At 51.7% G+C, this 20,143-nt stretch overlaps 2 gene segments (V, D, J or C); both read left to right on the top strand.

The window, feature by feature from the left end:
* The first annotated feature begins 9,775 nt into the window (after window positions 1-9,775).
* On the top strand, window positions 9,776-11,585 carry LOC123347598. The segment is given in 2 exon segments: window positions 9,776-9,821; window positions 11,179-11,585. Coding segments are annotated over 2 exon segments (453 nt in total).
* A 2,588-nt stretch (window positions 11,586-14,173) lies between these two features.
* Window positions 14,174-19,850, top strand: LOC123347597. The segment is given in 3 exon segments: window positions 14,174-14,219; window positions 14,313-14,609; window positions 19,735-19,850. Coding segments are annotated over 3 exon segments (459 nt in total).
* The last annotated feature ends 293 nt before the right edge of the window (window positions 19,851-20,143 follow it).

Here is a 20,143-nt window from a genome sequence, read left to right as displayed (position 1 = left end):
CCACCCACGGCCCCAGCTCAGGAACAACCGTCACCAGATTTCTCAGCTCCTGAACAATTCCCAGAAATCTCCAGTTCAGACCTGTCTGGATCATCCAGTACGGCTGAGGCCCATTCCTCTGAACCCACTCTGCCCCGTAAAAGCTCGCGCTTGGGCCTTAAAAATGTCCAGGCTCCCCTCCGAATCCTGCATACTGGGGGCCGAGAAGGGGGTCCCACTTGGAGCTATAAACCCTGGACTCGCACAGAGCTCCTTTCAATTGTAAAAGGCTTTCCAAAGCCCCGGGAAAATCCTACCAAATTTGCAGAGGAATTTTTGTTAGTATGTGACACCTATGAACCCTCTGAGGCAGACCTCCTGCAGCTGTGCAAGCTACTTGTAGCAGCCCCAAGTGAGCATGAAAAATGGCTCACAGCAGCAAATTGGCTCACTGCTGACCGCCACTCTACTTTACCAGACACTGGTCCTGATACTGATTACCGGAAAAAGTGTAAAGAGCGAGCTAAAAATCTATTTGAAGCCATCCCTCAGGTATGGACTCCTAAAACCAACTGGATGGTCATAAATGGCTGTAAGCAACGACAGGGAGAACCCGGGCGACTATCGCACTCGGCTAACTGACATTTTTCTGCAACATTCTGGTATACAACAGCCAGACAGAAATGGACAGGGCGCCCTGGCTAGTGCGTTTGTTAATGGCCTCCTACCTGCTATTGGCAATATGCTAAAACGAATAAGTGTTGGGTGGGAGACTGAAACCATGGACAAATTGCAAACAGTGGCAGAGCATTGCCAACGTACTTTAAAGGGAAAGGAGGAACAATCAGCTCAACAGTTAATGGCCCTGCAAATACAGCATTATTCAGGGCAGGGCAAACAGTTCCGGGGAAGGGGAAAATACCAGGGACGGGGACGTGGTCGAGGGAGGGGCAAAGGAACTGGTTTTTCGGGTTATGGGGATGTTTGTAATTACTGTAAACAGCCCGGACATTGGAAGAACGAATGTCCCAGCCGGCCTGGTAATTCTGTAAATAACCAGCTAGACCCCCTGCCAGCACAGCCAGTCAGTCCCCAGCCTTACTTTGTCCCACAGCAATGATGGGATGCCGGGGAACCTCAGGAAATTTTAACTCCTTTACTACCACTCACTCCTACGGGTGAGTGTGTGTTAACTATCAATGATCTTTCTCTCCCTTTCCTTGTTGATACGGGAGCTTCACTCTCTGCAGTTCGTACTACTGATCTGCCTGCGGTTCCCCGCTCCGGAAAAACTGTGTCCGCTGTGGGCATTACGGGAGTCCCAACCTCTTATCCCCTTTCAAAACCTCTACCAGTCCAGGTTGGTCCCCTTTCTGCGGATCATGCCTTCCTTCTCTCTGATTCCACTCCGGTAAACCTTTTGGGTCGGGATCTGTTATGTAAGCTTGGCTGCACCATATACTGTTCCTCGGATGGGGTCTATTTACAAATTCCCCAGTCCTCTCTGAGTGATTCTGTAGCCTCCCTGCTGTCTGAAACTTCCCTTTCCACTCCAGTCCCTTGTTGCCCACTGGTCCCATCCCTTGAACACCTAATTTCGCAGGTCCCATCCTCTCTGTGGCCAACCCATCCCTCTGAGGTGGGCCGCTTAAACACTGACCCCGTCTGCATTACTGTGGACTCCTCCAAACCCCTGCCTCGCCTTTCTCAATACCCTTTAAACCCTGAGGCAGAGGCTGGCATTGCTCCAGTCATAGCTGCCCTGCGGGAGCAAGGCATTATTGTTCCCTGCTCCAGTCCCTGTAACACCCCTATCCTCCCAGTTCGAAAAGCTGATGGCAAATCATGGCGATTTGTTCAGGACCTCCGAGCCATTAATCGTATTGTCATACCCGCCTTTCCTGTTGTCCCAAACCCAGCAACAATTCTGGCTTCTATCCCACCAGCTGCAACTCATTTTACTGTCGTTGATTTGTGCTCTGCTTTCTTTTCTGTTCCGGTTCACCCTGACTCCCAGTACCTCTTTGCCTTTTCTTACAAGGGACAGCAATATACATGGACCACGCTTCCCCAGGGGTATACAGAAAGCCCATCTTACTTTTCCCAGGCATTAGCCCGAGACCTAGCTGACCTTGTTTTCCCATCCGGGTCCACTCTAGTCCAATATGTGGATGATCTACTCCTCTGTTCCCCCTCGTTATCTGCCTCAAAAACTGATTCTTTAGTGCTCCTTACTGCCTTAGCAAACAAAGGTCACAAGGCTTCTCGCTCTAAACTACAGCTCTGTCAAGCCTCTGTCACATACCTTGGTTTTCTCCTCTCCCAGGGTTCCCGTATGCTCTCTCCCACCCGTGTCCAGGCTATCCTTAGCTTTCCCCGACCCTGCTCCCCACGCCAGGTCCGAAAATTTTTGGGCATGGCTGGATTTTGCAGGCAATGGATTCCCCAATATGCCTCCCTTGCAAAACCTCTCCAGGAACTCACTCGACTCTCTGTGCCTAATCCCATGCCATGGCCCCCTGAAGCAGACTCTGCCTTTGTTTCCCTCAAACAAGGTTTAGCTTCTGCCCCCGCTTTAGGGCTGCCAGACTATTCTAAGCCTTTTACCCTTTTCTGCCATGAACAATCTGGATGTGCACTTGGAGTTCTTACTCAGGTGCACGGAGAAAAGAACCGCCCAGTAGCTTATTTCTCTGCCACTTTGGACCCTGTGGCCCAAGGCCTACCCCCCTGCCTGCGTGCTGTGGCTGCCGCAGCGCGCCTAGTCGAAATGTCTGAATCCCTTGTCCTTCGCTCTCCCCTAACTCTCATGGTCCCTCACTCTGTGGAAACTCTACTGTTACAGCGTAACACAAGCCACCTCTCCTCCGCTCGCCTTACCAGGTACGAACTTCTACTGCTGTCGGCTTCGTATATCACCATAAAGCGTTGTTCTCAGTTAAATCCTGCCACTCTCCTTCCCTTGTCTAATGATGGTGATCCCCATGACTGTCTTGCAACTGTGTCTGCTGTCACTGTCCCGCGCCCTGACCTTTCCGATGTCCCTCTCCCTAACTCTGACCTTGTTTTGTTTACTGATGGTTCCTGTTTTCGAGACAGCCAAGGTCGTCTCCTTGCAGGATACGCTGTTGTGTCACTCTCTGAAACCCTTGAAGCTGCACCTTTACCTTCTGTGACCTCAGCACAAGTTGCTGAATTAGTCGCCCTCACCCGTGCCTGCTTTTTGGCGGAGGGACGCTCTGCCACCATTTACACTGACTCCCGCTATGCTTTTGGGGTTGTACATGACTTTGGCACCCTGTGGCAAGCCCGGGGTTTCCTCACCTCCGCTGGTACCCCCATTAAAAACGGCCCCTACATTGCTGCTCTCCTGTATGCAGTTTTACTTCCCTCTGCCCTAGCTATTGTTAAGTGCCCTGGCCACTCGACGGCAGATACTGATGTTGCTAAGGGTAACGCATTTGCTGATGCCTCTGCTAAACATGCTGCTGCCATAGAACCTTCCCCAGATGCATTTCTAGGTTCCCTTTCTGTTTCTATAGCACCGCCGTCCCTCACTGACCTCACCCTACTCCAGGATTCTGCCCCAGAAGCCGAAAAAGACTCCTGGGTTGCCCAGGGTTGCTCTTTGCATCCTGATTCCCTTTGGCGTTCGCCTACTGGTGCCTTTGTGGCTCCCTTTTCACTCTACCCGTCTCTGGCCGCCCTGCTTCACGGTGTTTCGCATGTCGGAAAGGAGGGGATGGTCTCTGCTGTAACTAAGGTGGGATGGTGGGCCCCCCATTTCAGCTCTTTTGCAGCCCGCCACTGTGCCGCCTGTACCACTTGTCAAAGCCACAATATTGGTAAACCTGTAAAAGTGGCTCAGGGATTCCGGGGCCTGCCCCAAGCACCCTTCTTGCATTGGCAACTTGATTTTGTACAAATGCCCAAGTGCCAACGATATGAATTCATTTTGGTTATGGTATGTTTATTTTCTGGTTGGATTGAAGCCTTTCCTTGTCGCAAGGCTGATTCACTGTCTGTTGCTAAATGTTTGTTAAATCATATTATGCCTGCCAAGGGAATTCCTGCCACTCTGTCCAGTGATCGGGGTACACATTTTACTGGACAAATTGTTCAACACTTGGATCGTATATTACATATCACACATCTGCTGCACTGTCCCTACCACCCACAAAGTGCAGGTGCTGTGGAAAGGCGAAATGGTGTACTTAAGAATAAGCTTGCTAAGATTTGTGCCTCCACAGGGTTAAGCTGGCCAGCAGCTTTACCACTAGCCCTTATGGAAATGCGATCCACTCCATCCCAAAGACATAAACTGAGTCCCTTTGAAATTGTTATGGGACGCCCTATGCGAGCTGTGGCTACCATTACTCCAGTCCCAGACTTGAACTTGACTCACAGTACGCTCCTTCAATACTGCAAGGGATTAATGCAAGCTGTAAGTCACTTCCATTCACAGGTTCGAGCCGCCTGGCCGACGGAACCCACCTCCGACGCTTGCCACAACCTCGAGCCAGGTGACTGGGTCTACGTACGGCACCATCATCGAAAACACGCCTTGGAACCCCGATGGAAGGGTCCTCATCAGGTACTGCTTACTACCCAGACGGCTGTTAAACTATCTGGCATCGCAGCGTGGATACATGCTTCGCAGTGTAAGAAGACACCCTCCCCGGCGAACCAATCATCACCTCAGGACTGCGCAGAGTCAATTTTGACTCCAGAAGAAGACGCAGAGGAACAGCCTGCAATACCTTACAATCTACGCTCTCGTAAGGGTTGCCAGAAGCAGACGACAACCTAAAGCAAGGCCCACCAAAAGAAGCAGTAGTGAGCCTAGCGCCTGCTGCCTGGTGGATGTAAAACCGTGACTGCAGTTCCCTCAGTTGAGGTTATCAGAACCAGAAGGGCCTTGCCTCCAACATGCACCTCTGGTGGCGCCTGTTCTTCGGCTGCTGGTGTCTTAAGGTCTGGGGAGCCCACAATGACAATTCTTTTATCCAGCAGCAAGTGTGGATAGCTCAGACCCTTAATATTTCTAAATGCTGGGTCTGCAGCCACATCCCAGCCCATTCTCAAGCTGGTATTCCTGTCCTGGCTATCCCACTCAATTCCCCAGATCTCACTGGAGGACCTCGTCCGTTTAACAAAACATGGAACAGCAATGACACTTGGGAAGCAGTGGGAATAAATGTAACTAACTGGATAAGTGTGGTGGAGGGAAAGGGTCACTGGTGTTGGGTGTGTAATGGGACAGGGCTGGATCTGGGAAAAAGCCATTGCCTTCAGCATATTGTGGCCAATGGTGTATGGGATTATTCAAACAAAACTAAAGAGTGGCGGGTTGGGTATGGAGATATGAATTTTTTCTCAACCTGGGATCAAACAGAAAAATCAATCTCATGTTCCCCTTACAGTAATCTTAGTAAAAATAATACAATCTTTCAATGCCATACAAACACTACCACTCCTCGTAAGGAGAATTACCCTGTCCCCTTTGGAGGATATTACTCCTCATTTGTAGACACCTATGTAATAAATGGATGCAATCGACCCTTCCCGGCCTTAATAGGCCATCATTGGGTTTGTGGAACCAAAGCTTATACTGCATTACCAGCTAACTGGTCAGGTATCTGTTATCCCGCCCAACTCTTCCCACAATTCCGAGTGCTAGGTTCCTTCCCACGAGAACGCCTCCGTAATTTCAGGCGAAAAAGAAGGGACTTACCAGATGCCCAATGGTATATAAATAACATAAGCCCCTTAACCTGGGAAGATGCCATTGGCGGTTCCCTTATCCCACTTGGGGGAGTAATACACCATGCAAAAAGGCTCCTGAGGTTACAAGCAGTAGTTGAAATAATGGCAAATGAAACCGGAGAGAGTTTAAAAACTCTGGCCAAAGAAACAGAGGCGATCCGACAGGTGGCCCTTCAAAACCGTCAGGCATTGGACATAGTGCTGGCGGCCAAAGGAGGGACCTGTGCACTCATTGGAAAAGAATGTTGTGTGTATATACCTGACAATACCAATGAGGTAATAGATCGTGCTAGCCACTTAGAACAAATCGCATATCTTCCCCATGAAGAGCCGAGTTCTTTATGGAAGTGGCTAAGCAACCTGTTCAATTTCTCTGGCCTAGGAAACTGGTTGTTTCAGGGAGCCCTGACTATCCTGTTTGGAATCCTAGTGATTTTTGTATGTTTTCAGTTAATCTCCTGTTGTATCCAAAATTGTATAAAATATGCCACCCAGGTGACTGCCCCAAAACAGAGTACTAATATGATGATTTTAAATATTGCTGATGAACAAAAAGATAAAGAACGGTTAATATGTGGAACCCAGTCCATCGTTGGTCATGGCGAAGCGTGACCAAAAGGAGGGATTGTGAAAGTAGAATGAATTATATTACAAAATTAGATAGGATTAAAGAAATGCTGTCTGTACCTTTAAGGAAAATCGCTGGAATGCTGAAGTCCAGGTGTCAGGAAAACAGACATTAACATAAAACATTTGCACCGTTTAAGGGCAATTGTTGAAGCATTAGCCTTAGATCGATAGGAGTTAGTAAGGAAGTAGGATATGCATGCTATGCCCCAGGTGAATTTTGCTGTTTTACTCTTTTGTCCCTTTGTTTGATTTCTGCTCTTTTATCTGTATAAATAAGACTGTGTGGGCCTTGCATGGCCACTCACATTATCTGAGTGTTATTGGCGGAGCGCTTTGCTAATAAAAACAGAGTGGTCTGACAAATTGTGAGTCTTGATTCTAACTTTGACAGTATTCACCCACGAGAGCTCATGCTGCAAAATGTCTGTTAGTCTATAAGGTGCCACAGGATTCTTTGCTGCTTCTACAGAACCAGACTAACACGGCTACCCCTCTGATACTTGACTCCTTTTGAAATGCGGGAAATGAACCCGGCTGGTCAGTCAGATCTAGACCCACAGGAGGCGGCGATACCGGGAACGGGGTGTCGCGCACTGAGCGCGGTGGGGATTCACTCGGTCCCAGATATTCAGACACTGATACGGGGGATAGGATCTATTATCCGCCAAAGTCTTAAAATTCCCATGTAAACCGCTCACTTCCCGTGTGTGAGGACAGAACGCAGGAGAAGCAAAACCCTGAGCTCTGGCAGGTATAAAAGGGCCCAAGGCCTCTGCCGGAATCGCTGTTGGTCAGTGTCACAGAGCTGTGTCGGGTAGGTTTAAAATGTTACATACGGTGTTTATTCGACTCCCTGCCCTGTACATTGTCTCATCTCTATTAACATAATCAGTGAACTGGTCTCCAGCCGGTCTGACCATGGCTCATTATGGATTCAACCATCCATCCTTATTGTCTAGGCATCACTCAGTAAATCCGTCTATTTAACATTCCCTTGCCACGTATCTATCTTCCCCCATACAGCCTATCTATCCCCATCCCCAGACAGACTACCTAGCTATTTATCAACATTCATCCCATCTATGTACCTGTCCACCAAGCTCACGGTGCTCAGTCCGGGAACCGCTCCCGTATATGAAGGGGTGTCTATGCAAATCAAATGCTAATCACTCTGTTTAAATCCTGCCACGTCTCTGGTCCTGCAGCTCCTCCAAGAAGAAAACGCGGGTTTTCCCACACTCTCACTTTCGCTTTGCCGCTCGGAATTTCTAACTCTCACAGAACCCAGGAAAATGAGATTTTGGCTAAACTTAATTCTCATTCTGTCACTTCTCCCAGGTAACAATTAAGCCATTAAGTGTATCCTGAGTTACGGAGTCTGATAGAATCAAGTGTCTAAACAAATCTGTATTTGCAGGGGTCAGGCAGCAAATCCAGCTGGTGGAGTCCGGAGGGGATGTGAAAAAGCCCGGAGACTCTCTCCGCCTCTCCTGCAAAGCCTCCGGGTTGACCTTCAGCAGCTACTACATGGACTGGATCCGTCTGACCCCTGGGAGGGGGGCTGGAGTGGCCTGCCAGAACTGCTGCTCAGGGAAGCGCCTACTACGCTGATTCCGTGCAAGGGCGATTCTCCATCTCCAGAGACAACGCCAAGAGCCTGGTGCATCTGCAAAACAGCGGCCTGAGAGCGGAGGACACGCACAGCCAGGGACCTAGGACATAAACCAGCTCTGTCTTATAGCCACGCTCTGGAGTTGGCTGCTTGGGGCGCTCGAGGTTTGAAAGTCTGTGGAAATATGGGAAGAGACTCAGACAACGTTTAAACACCAGACCCGCCCCACTGGGGGCACTGTCTGGATCAACAAGCTTGGGAGTCTTGGGGCCTGCAGGTGGACTAGCTCCCCGAGCCGGGCACGCCTGCGGGAGGGCCACCGGAGCCGCGGGACCAGCAACCGGCAGAGCGCCTCCGCCCGGCATGCCGCCCTGCTGGGGGCGAAATGTCTAGAGCCGCCCCTGTCTAACTCACTCGCCTCTTACAGCAGGGAACAGAATAGAACCAAGGGTCCTGATGCCCAGCCCCTTCCCCTAACTGGGAATGAAATGCAGGACTCCTGAATTCTACTCTCCACTGTTCTAACCTGCTGGAAACCAACTTTCCTTCAAGAACAGAAGAGTCCCACTGCTTCTTATCTCTAAATTGTAGAAACAAACGAGAGGATAAGTCTGAATATTTTCGAAGAGCACAAATCTCCCAATGAAGTAAACCAAAGCTGGGGAAAGGATCATTTTTGTGGTCAAGGAACTGACTTAACAGTCAGCAGAGCTCGGTTCAGTTCTTACCTCTGGCACACGCTGCCTGTCCGATTCTGGTCAAGGCCCTTAAACTGGGATTTTGGTAGGGGCCTAAATGATTTGCCCAATTCATTTTGAGTTGAGTGCAGTGAAACTCCCGGTCTAAACCTCTCTGTGCCTCAGTTTCCCACCTGTACATGAGGATAATAATTCCACCTTTCTTGTCAACGTAGAGCCTGTGAGATCTCTGAGTCAGGGACTGTCTCCTACTAGGTGTCTGTGGAGCCACTAGCACAATGGGCCCCCAAACTCTGTTGGGGCTTCTACTCTGATAGAAATAATAATACTAACGGATACGGCTCTGTCATTCCTTCCAAAGCTGATCCCAGCTGCGGGAAACCTGCCTGCAGATCATTGGGTTCCTCTTCAACTCATAAACGGATGAATTTAGGGAGGTGCTGTGTCTGCCCGTAAACATCACCCGGGAATTTTCAGGCTGAAATCGTAGAAGAGAATGAAGTTGTTATTAATTTTCTTTTTCCTATTGACCATCACATCATGTAAATTTTCCTTGGGTGATAATGGACATCTGACTCAAATACTAGATTTAGGATTGGATTGTCAAATCCACTGAAGGTTTTTTTTATTACTCTCTAGTCTCATTAAAATCAAATTTAGTATCCTTGTTCCATAGGAGGGCTTTGAAAATTCCATCCCCAGAGAGAGACTGAGCAGGGAAGGATGGACAGAGAGATAGAGAAAGATATTACAGAAGAAAGGATGGATAGAAGAGAAACATGGTGCAGGAGATGATAGATAGATAGATAGATAGAACCTAAGGAACTATTGGCTTTAAATTCTCTTATGTGTAGGTGCCCTTTCTCAAATCCACTTGACCCAGTAAGGTCAAGGGAAAGTGAAACCCGGAGACACGCTCAGACTGACCTGTGCCGTGTCCGGTTACTCCATTCCCAGGGGTTACTATTGGAGCTGGATTCGGCGCCCTGCAAGAAAGAGGCTAGAATGGCTGGGAGGCATTAGCTTTAATGGCGAAGTCGTCAAAGACAGAGCCACCATCTCCTGAGACATCAGCAAGAATGAGTTCTACATGCAGCTGAGCTCGCTGATCACAACAGACACCGCCACATATTACTGTGAGAGAGGACACGGCAGTAGACACCATGGCAAATACTGGAAGGTGAAAAACAAACCAACCCTTATTTAGTTAATTATCGCTCAACCATCAAGACTGGACTTCTCTTGATAAAAGACATGACTAGCAGGAAGAGAAGTCTAGGCTTGATGTGGGAATCATTTGGAGAAATTCCCTGCCCTGTGTTATACAGGAGGTCAGAAGAGAGGAATATATTGATTCCTTATTTCCCCCAAAATGCCTAAAACTGATGTCAATAATAATAATAATAATAATAATAATAATAATAATAATAATGCTGGATATGTATAGCGAGTAGCTAACAGATACTTACTAACACAGCCATTTCAGGAGAAAGGGAGTATGTGGGTTACAATAAATACAATATTCAGAGGGGTAGGCGTGTTAGTCTGTTTCAGCAAAAATCAACAACAAAGGTCGGTTGCATTTGACGAAGTGGTTTCCAGCCCAGGGAAGCTGGTGCCCAAATAAATGTGTTAGTCTTCAAGGTGCCACAGGACTCCTGGCTGGTTCTTAATAAACACAATAGACTCCAGCAAGGCGGTGGGGATAGAATGCGTTATTTGCTCTGTGCGCTAAGCACCTGTCCCCGTACAATATTATTGCAAATCCCCACCAGTGTTGGTCAGTCTGGGGAGCAGAAAGAGGCCCCCCCCCCATGCATCGAAATTATTTCTCTCCCGGCTGTAAGGTTTAGACATAGCCCAAGGGGCCTCCTCACCTAACTACAGCTCCCCCGCCCCCTTTGCCGTCTCTTATCCCCTCTGTGCGCCACCGCCATGCAAATCACTGAACCAACTCTCCTGTTCAAATACAAGCGCCCTGGATTTTTTTTCACTGTCACAAACCAGAATCTGAGCTGACCGTTTGTGACAGATATCCCCCCCCCCCCCCCACAAAATACGATGAGTTCTCTGCTTATTTTCCTTTCTCTTTTAGCTGTCCCACCATGTAAGTTGTTGCTGTTTTGTTGGCTTTTTTAGAGTTCCATCCTGGTAGCCGCTGGGCATTCTGGGTAGAATACAGCAACATATTTAAGCAACTGCTTAACTTTAAACCTCCATGTAGCAGGTTACATGCCAGTAACTCCCACTGACTGTCAATGGCAATTATACGTCTAATCTCTAGGTGCCCGTTTGCATCTTTTTAGGTGCCTAAATATCTTTGAAAATTTAGCTCAATGTGCTTTACCCAAATGCTGCTGGTTAAAATGTGCTTCAATGCGTGTTCAGTTTAAATCCAGGGGGCTCAACTCCTCCTCCTTTGGGGATGTTGGAAGGCACGTATCCATAAGCAAATACAATGGGGATCTAATTGGTTTTCTTCCTCTGTTGCAGGTGTTCTCTCAGAGATCCGGCTGGAGCAGTGGGGAACAGAGCAGGTGAAGCCCACGGAGTCTGCCAAACTTACTTGTGCTGTTTACGGTACCTCTGTTGATGGCAACGCTTGCAGCTGGATCCGGCAGCCTCCTGGAAAGGGGCTGGAGTGGTTGGGAGTGATCTGGAGCAGTGGATCAACTGACTACAGCGCGGGTATCAAAGATCGAATCAGCATCACCAGAGACAGCTCTAAAGGCCAAGTCTATTTGCAGCTGAACAACATGAAAGCTGCGGACACCGCCACCTATTACTGCGCTAGACGGCACAGTGACCCAGACCAACAGAGCGCTCATGCAAAATCCTTCCTGCCCAGAGTCAGCTCAGACCCTGCCATCCATGCCTTGTACACTCAAGGCCGGCTCTAGGTTTTTTGCCACCCCAAGCAAAAAAATTTTTGTCTGCCCTCCGTCCCAGCCCTGGGCTCCTCGCCACATCCCCTGCTGCCCCAGCCCTGGGCTCTCTCCCCCACCCACACCCCCTGCCAGCTCTGGCCTCTCCCCTTCCCCCCACCATTGCCCCCCCCACACCTCCTGCTGCCCCAGCTCTGGGTTCTCTCCCCCCCCCACCTCCTTCCGCAGCAGCCCTGGGACACTGGTAACTCGCTCCCAGGGCGGGTCATTCAGCAGGAATTTTAGATGTGCAGAGAACACAGGCAGAATTGGTTCCCATATGGTTACAGAGCTGCAGTAAAGTGGAACAATTTTCAGCTTGTGTGATTGGAGGGTATCTGGATGCATATTATAAGACTGTCCTCCATAAATGATGAAAAGTTGAGGTGCCTTTATTATTCTTTTGTTCCACTCTTTGTTTCTATGGAGAATTTGCCAATGCAATATCACCGTCTTCCTTTTAAACAAACAAAGAATGGCTGTTGAAAATAGCAATTCCAGTCCTAACAACCACTGGGAAGCATTTCTTGCTCAATTTTATCCTATTTTTCTACAGCAAGTTACAGTGGATCAATATATTTGATTTGGGAGAAAAGAAGTAATAGCTGCCCAAATTGAGCTCCTGAATTTTGAGGTGCTCAAATCTGGAAGGCAGATGCTGGGGAGGGGGCTGTGGCTCCACGGGGGAGCACGGCAGCATGTATGCAGCAGCGTGTCTGGCGCTGCAGGGAGCCAGACATGCTGGTCTGAGTGGCAGGGTAAGGGGGCTGGGGAGATGGAGAAGGGGTAGGAGGTTCCAGGGGGGCAGTCAAGGGTCAGGGAGCAGGGAGGGTTGGATGGGGAGAGGTTCATGGGGCAGTCAGGGGCAGGGAGAAGGGGGGTAGATGGGTCAGGGGGTCGGGGGGGCAGTCAGGGGACAGGGAGCCGGGGGGCGGGGTTGGATGGGGCAGAGGTTCATGGGGCAGTCATGGGCAGGGAGAAGGGGGGTAGATGGGTCAGGGGTTCGGGGGGGGGCAGTCAGGGGACAGGCAGTGGTTGGATAGGTGTGGGAGTCCTAGGGGTTTGTCAGGGGACAGGTAGGGGGTAGGGTCCAAGGGGGGAAGTTTGGGGGGGGTCTCAGGAGGGAGCAATCAGGGGACAAGAACCAGTGGTGCTTAGATAGGGGGTGGAGTCCTGGGGGGCAGTTAGGGGCAGGGGTCCCGGGAGGGGGTGATCAGGGGGACAGGGAGCGGGGGGGGGGTTGGATGGGTTGGGGTTTCTGTGGGGGGCAGTCGGAGGGAGTGGATGGTGGCAGGGTGGGGCTTCCCTCCTCCTGGTGTCCTGTTTTTTTAATGTTAAAATTTGGTCTCCCTACCATCCACAGTGCAACTTTGCACTCCCAGCACGCTGCAGCATGAGCTCCCTCTCCTTCCTTTCCAGTTGGTAGTGGCCAAGGGAATGCTGGGAAATGTAGTTCTTTCCCTGCTCCAGGGCTGGCTCTATAGGCAGGGAGCTAACCAAGGAACTACAGCTCCCAGAGCCCCCTGTTGGTTCTCAGCTCCCAGGCTGGATCCCTGCCGCCCCTGCAAATGGGCTGCCCCAAGCAGGTGTTTGCTTTGCTGGTGCCTGGAGCCGCCCTTGTACACAGCACTATGTTCTTTCTGTAAAGGTCAGCATGTTGCCTCTTATACTGAAGTGCCTGCCACTTTGGTGTGAGTAAGCCACCACACACTGCCAGGCAACAGAATTCAGCTTGCTGGCAGCCGTGGGGTTCTGCTTCTTCTACATACATTTCAATGCGTTCAAACTGCTGGCCCCCTTTCCCATAGCAAGCAATGCGTGGTGGGGTTGCCATATAAAAGGAGGGCCTGTGGGCTGTCTGGGATGATCGCTTCACACAACACCCTCCCCCACACACACATACAGGGTCACCCAGAGGATTCAGGGAGCCTGGAGCAAAGTAATTTCGGGGGACCCTTCCATAAAAAAAGTTGCAAAACTATAGAATATTATATTCTTGTGGGGGCTCCTGCGGGGCCCAGGGCCTGGGGCAAATTGCCCCATTTGCCCTCCCGGGCAGCCCTGGGTTTAGGCTTTATTGAATGCTTGTGAGTTGTTGCATGCATTAATGTCACTTGTAATATATGTATGCTATAGAGTAAGGTCATATTTAAGTGACTGTATTGTGAGCCTGTGTGAATCACCAAACTGGGGAGACATATTAATTAGAGTGATACACTGAATCTCAACAGAAAGTGTTACCTCCTTCCCAAGAGAGTTCATTCATCCCAGGGGTCCGAAAGTGTCAGGAGGATCCCAGCGCCCTGTGCCCGGCGCTGCACAGACACACAGGAAGGGACAGTCTGACTCCCGCACCCGGAGCCCTAGGGCGAGTCACTCAGATCACTGGCAGCAGGAGTGTGTGTCTCTTATAAAGCGGGGACATGCAAATGAGGGAGACAGTTTCCTGTTTAAATCTGAGCCTCCCTCTGCCCAGGCTGCACCCGGAGACACAATCCGCAGCCCCTGGGTCTGTGCAGTGACCGGCCAGTCCCTGAGAACTTTTCCCTCCAGCACCAGGGAAAATGGGATTTTTGCTCCTTGTAATTTTCGCTGTAGCAGCTTTGGAAGGTATTTTCCTCCTCTGAATAACGAGCAGAGTTAGAAGAATATTGTGTTACCGCTGTTTTTATACCGATATTAATGGCCTGTCTGTATTCCCAGGTGTCCGGTCCCAGGTGCAGCTGGTGGAGTCCGGAGGGGATGTGAAAAAGCCCGGAGACTCTCTCCGCCTCTCCTGCAAAGCCTCCGGGTTCACCTTCAGCAGCTACAATATGAACTGGGTCCGACAGGCTCCCGGGAAGGGGCTAGAATGGGTCGCATTTATTTACAGTGATGGGTCGGGTCCAAGCTACGCTGATGCAGTCAAAGGCCGATTCACCATCTCCAGGGATAATCCCAAGAGTGAGCTGTATCTGCAAATGACCGGCCTGAAGCCCGAGGACACCGCCCGCTATTACTGTGCGGGAGACACAGTGAAACGAAACCGGTTTGTGATCCTACAAAAACCCAGGCTGCGGAATCGCGCTTCTCCCGGCAGCCGCGCGGGGGCAGCAGTGACACACACACCGCTCCGGGCTCGGACAGGAGACCCGGCACCCGGGTGAATGTAACACAAACCTCCCGGCAGTTTTAACCCTTCCGTTACCGGGCAAAGTGTTTCCCCTTCCTGCCCAGAGCCCCGCTGGGTGCAGAGATCCCTCGCTTCATCTGTGAACTCCAATCCGGAGTGAGTCCTGTTCTGAGTCGCTCTCCCTTCGCTGACCTGGCACGTTGGCTCTCCCGTGGCCCGTCTCTGTGTCAGACTCACAGGAAGGGCCGGATCCAGACCCCAGCACGCTGGTCCCGCGGCTTCGGTGGAACATCCGCAGGCACGTCTGCGGGAGGTCCACCGGAGCCGCAGGACCGGCGACCGGCAGAGCGCCCACCCACGGCGTGCCGCCCTGCTTCTGGAGGCGAAATCACTAGAGCTGCCCCTGCTCACAGGACAGCGTCTGTCAGTGTAAACGGGACAAGTGCATTGGGGTTCGCATCAGACCCAACGTATGGAGCGAATTCCTCATAAGGACAAATACTCGCTAGTGGAAAGTCACCGCAGCTGCTTCCGCTAGACTGAGTTACTCCGGATTTACACCAGGGAGGCTCTGGCCCTTTCAGCAAACTGGGACATTTAGCGGATTAATGCAGCGGAAGGTGATTAGTTCATTATAACCCATGTGGGGCCCCTCACCGTGGCGTCTCAGCCCTTCACACGCGGTTATCGCCTTTCTCCCCACAGCGCCGCCGGGAGGCCGGGAACTATCCCAGCCCCTGGTTCAGAGCGGGGAGACTGAGGCAGGGAGAGCTGGAGGCTGGATATGGAAATGGACCATTCAGAGTCCGGGCGGGGCTGTGGGCAGAGATCACCCAGCGCCTGAACAAACCCCACTCCACTGAGCCTGGGGATGTGGCACCACCCGGACTTTCCCAAGCGGCTCGTGGATTGTTTTCACCCCACTGACACTGGGCAATCACCGCCCGGACTCTCCGCGGGTGTCAGTGGGTGGAGCTGAGACATCCCAACCCACAGTAAAGTGCCACAATGTGACAGAGTCACCATGGAGATAACGGACCCCGCCCCTCGGACCGTGATGCCATCACTCAGTCTCAGCCCACTCTTGGCACTCAGATCATTGGGGACAGTCTTGTGACTAAGGGCACTACGATGGGGTCACTGGACTCGCTCAGAGTCAGGCGGGTGCGGAGGGAGACGCTGAGCCGGGCTGGAGAGAGGTGGGGCCAAGAAGGACAGACAACGGGGCTCCCACTGAAATAGGCCCAGGGCTTCCCTCAGCCTTCTGTGAAAGTCCCACCCTACATTAGGCGCCACCTCAGTGTTAAATGTCAGGACTCTCATGATTCTAAACAAGCCAGTCTTCATTGTCTCTGCGGCTCAGACAGAGCCCGAAAACACCCTGTGCCAGGCCAAGGGAAGCCGTGTGCCCAGGTGTCGTGTGGGGGCTGCTGATGGAAAGTGCCACCAGGCCAGGAATAAAGTCAGGTTTTAGGTCTCTAATTGCCAGATAATATTCCCGATTGTCCATCGCTCCACAGTGTCCGTGCAGCTCGGCTCATTCTCCCTTCAGCGACACTCGGTCCCACTGTAACACACAGTGCCGGGATTTTGAGAGAAATCTCATAGATTGAGGCAGCTCTCTCATTCAAAAACCAATCCAGCCCAGACTGTGATTTGGCCTCAGTGTCGCTTTCTTAAGGATGTGTGTGAACGGGTGCGGGAATATTAATGGCAACAGGAGTGAGTCCGAATGCTGCCAAATACTCTTGTCTCTCACAGTCTAACCTAGGGGTGGGCAAACTTTTTGGCCCAAGGGCCACACCTCGGTGGGGAAATTGCATGCAGGGCCATGAATGTGAGGCTGGGGCAGGGGACTGGGGTTCAGGAGGGGTGCAGTGTGCAGGAAGGTGCTCAGGGCAAGGGGTTGGGGTGGAGGAGGGGTGTGGGGTGTACAAGGGGGCACAGGGCAGGGGGTTGGGTGCAGGTGGGGGCTCAGAGCAGGGGGAGGGGGCTCACAGTAGAGGGAGGGATGTGGGAGGGACTCAAGGCAGAGGGTTCAGGTGCAGGAGGGGTGCAGGGTGCAGGCTCCAGCCCAGCGCCACTTACCTGGAGTGGCTCTGGAGTGGCAGCGGCGTGCACCGGGGCTAAGGCAGGCTTCCTGCCTGCCTGCTGTCCTGGGATCTCACCCCCACTTTGAGCTTGTGGGTTCAAAGATGGGGACCCGCATGTATTCTGCCACCACCCTAACCCTTAGGGTAGGGTTCCTTCTCGCTGCCACCACTCGATTATTTCGGTGAATCGAGACACCCCTCTGTCCCCCCCTGTCTCCCTTCAAAGACACTCCCTGGGAACACAGATCCACTCACAGAGGAGGAACCTTCCCCCTCCCTTCTCTTCCCTCTCTCCAGCCTGCTCCGGAGAGAGAGATACCTTGATTCAAACTCCTTGAATCTCTACACACAGGGAAGCAGCCCACTTCCCCCCTCCCTCTCCTCCTTCCAGAGACTTTCCCGGGGAAGCACAGATCAAATCACAGAGGGAGAAAGATTCCTTTCACTCCCCTCTCCCTTCCCTGCTTTCTCTGCTTGGAGACAACCCTTGTCTCCACAGAGTGGCGCCTAGCTTCCTTCCCCTGAATCCACAGGTAAGGAACTTAACCAAGTCCTGAACCTAAAAGAGTTTATTAAAAGAATAAAAAAGGAAAAAAATACACAATCTCTATGAATCCAAGATAGACATTCATAGGGTCTAATCTTATTAATCCCTGGAGAAATTTCTCCCTTTTCCTCAGTACAAACAATACAGGCAAAATTACGAATAATCAATACAAACACACAGAATTGCAGACACAGGATTCTTATATGAAATTACCTAGTACTTCTAATACTCACTAGCTTGAATAGAAGAAATTAGTTCAGAAAGATGAGCAGACTTGATTAAGCGTCTGTGCTGGTGTAGTTTCAGACGGCTAAGAACACAGAACAAAGAACACAGAGACCCAAGTTCCCGCTCTCTGGGATTTTCAAATTCTCTTCCCTGATTGGTCCTTTGGTCAGGTGTTTCACCAGGTCTGGGTTAACCCTTTACAGGTAGAACTTAACCCTTAACTAACTACTTATGACACCTGCCCTGGTCTCGCACCACTCCTGGCAGCAGCTGGCACCACATCCCTGCGGCCCCAGCGGGGGAGGGGGCAGAGGGCTCCGCGCAGTCCCTCACCTGTGGGTACCTCCCCCAAAGCTCCCATTGGCCACGGTCCCCCATTCCCGGCCAATGGCAGTTGTGGGCTTTGGTGCCTGCAGGTGAGGACAGTGCGCAGAGCCCTCTGCCCATCCTTCCTCAGGGGCTGCAGGGACGTGGTGCCGGCTTCTTCTGGGAGTAGCAAGAGGCCCGTGGCGCCAGGGGGTGGCAATCCCGTGGACCAGATCCAAAGCCTTGATGGGCCGGATCCAGCCCGCGAGACATAGTTTTCGCACCCCTGGTCTAACCCAAAGGCAAGGAGGAATAAGGGAAACTTTTCCCTGGCCCCAGAACACGCTCTAGCAGGCAGGGAAGGATGTCTTGGGATTTGAGATCATTTTATTTCTCCCTTAGGTAAAAGCACAGACATGATCCCCCAGCCCAGGCACTTCACAACACAGAATAAGGGGCCCTCTGAGTCCTCCACATTGTTGCACCCACTGTTATATATTTGCAGCAAATATTGTACAAAGGTTGTCTAATGAGGTGTCTATGAAAAGGTTATGAATTGCCGGTTATGACTACGCTATCTGTATGCAAGTAGCATTTTTGTATGTGAAGTTATAAGTATTGGAATATCCACCCACTTTATGGGGATTGTCTGCTCCATTCCTTGCAGTTCACCCTAATGGAGTGACCACAGCTATCCCCCACTGGGACACTGCCATTGGTCACCAGTGCTGGCTCTAGGCACCAGAAAACCAAGCACGTGCTTGGGTTGGCACATTTTCAGGGGCAGCATTCTGGCCATCTGTTTTTTTTTTTGCTTCGGGCAGCAAAAGCCTAGAGCCGGCCATGGCAGCAGCAGCACCTCGTGCGCTGGCAGAGCCCTGGGGCTGCTGTGGTTCGCGCCAAGGGGGAGCAGCACCCACACCTTGTGGCTGGGCTGGGCAGGCTCCAAGCGTGGGACACTCGGGTTGGGAGCCGCCCTGTGGGGCACATGGAGCTGCCTGCAGGTGCCACAGAGTGGCCACCCCCCAGCGTCGCAGCCGGGGCTGGGTGAAGCAGCCCGAGCCACCCAGGGACTGTGGCAGAGCGGCGAGAAGCAGGAGCAGCAGCGGGGCCAGAGAGGGCAGGGCGCTGCCCTGCAGACCCATGTCCCGCTCTCCAGGACTCCGCTCCCTCTGGGGCTACTGTGCCCCGGCTCCTCAGCCCCCTGCCGGAGCGGTCCCCCAGCTCTGCCCTGCTGGGTCCTGGACAGTCCTGGAGGCAGGAGCCCTGGCTGGAAGGACCCTGGGCTGAGGGTTAACCCAGACCCTGCCAGTGCCAGACCAGCTGGAGGTGAGGGGGTAGCAGGCAGAGTCAGCACTGGTAGCAGGGAGCCCAGGGCTGGGGTGGCAGGGGGTGTGGGTTGGGGGAGGGAAGAGAGAGCCCTGGGCTGGGGTGGCGGAGAGTGCGGGGGGGCAATAGTGGTGGTGGGGGGGTGATAACCCAGGACTGGTGTTGGGGGCAGCCAAAAATCTTTTTGATTGGGGCGGCAAAAAACCAAGAGCCGGCCCTGGTTCCATCTCCTTTTCAAGGGTGAGGTTGGAGTGTCTGATGTTTATGAAAATCTCCCGGCCAGGGCCTCCGTTTAAATAGCAGCTCCTGGGTTCTTATGGGGACCCGCCTGTCCAGGGGCTGAAGTGAATTTAATTTTTCCCCTTTTTCAAAAAAAATTGAAAATGTGATGTCACTTCTGGTTTTATTCGTTATCTCCCCCTGTAAGTCAGGAGGAGAATTTCGGGGCAATTGACCAAACCCTGAGGAAGAGAGGTCAGGATTTAACTGTAACGTGTCCTGTCTCTGCAGGTGCCCGGTCCCAAATCCAGCTGGTCCAGTCCGGACCGAGCTTGGTGAAGCCCGGAGACAACCTTACCCTGACCTGTACCGTGTCTGTTTACAGTCACCATTTCTTCTGGTTATGACTGGATCTGGATCCGGGAGGCTCCTGGGAAAGGCTTAGATTAGAATATATTGGGGTATATATATGCAACTAATGCTGAATCACCATCTCTGCACACACCTCCAAGAACCAGTTCTCCCTCCAGCTCCACTCCCTAACAATGGCAGACTGCTCCAGAGACACAGTGACACGGAGCAAAGCAGGACCTGTACCAAAATGGGAAGCGGTTTCTATACACACATCCAGGACATTTAATGTTCTCGTTTTCCTAAGAGGGACACAGGCAGGTGTAGTAAGAGGAGGCCCTAAGATATA

Source organism: Mauremys mutica, chromosome 13 (assembly GCF_020497125.1).
Source record: "Mauremys mutica isolate MM-2020 ecotype Southern chromosome 13, ASM2049712v1, whole genome shotgun sequence".
Taxonomy (NCBI): Eukaryota; Metazoa; Chordata; order Testudines; family Geoemydidae; genus Mauremys; species Mauremys mutica.
The sequence above is the reverse complement of the archived record's forward strand: the minus strand, read 5'-3'. Positions and strand labels throughout refer to the sequence as shown.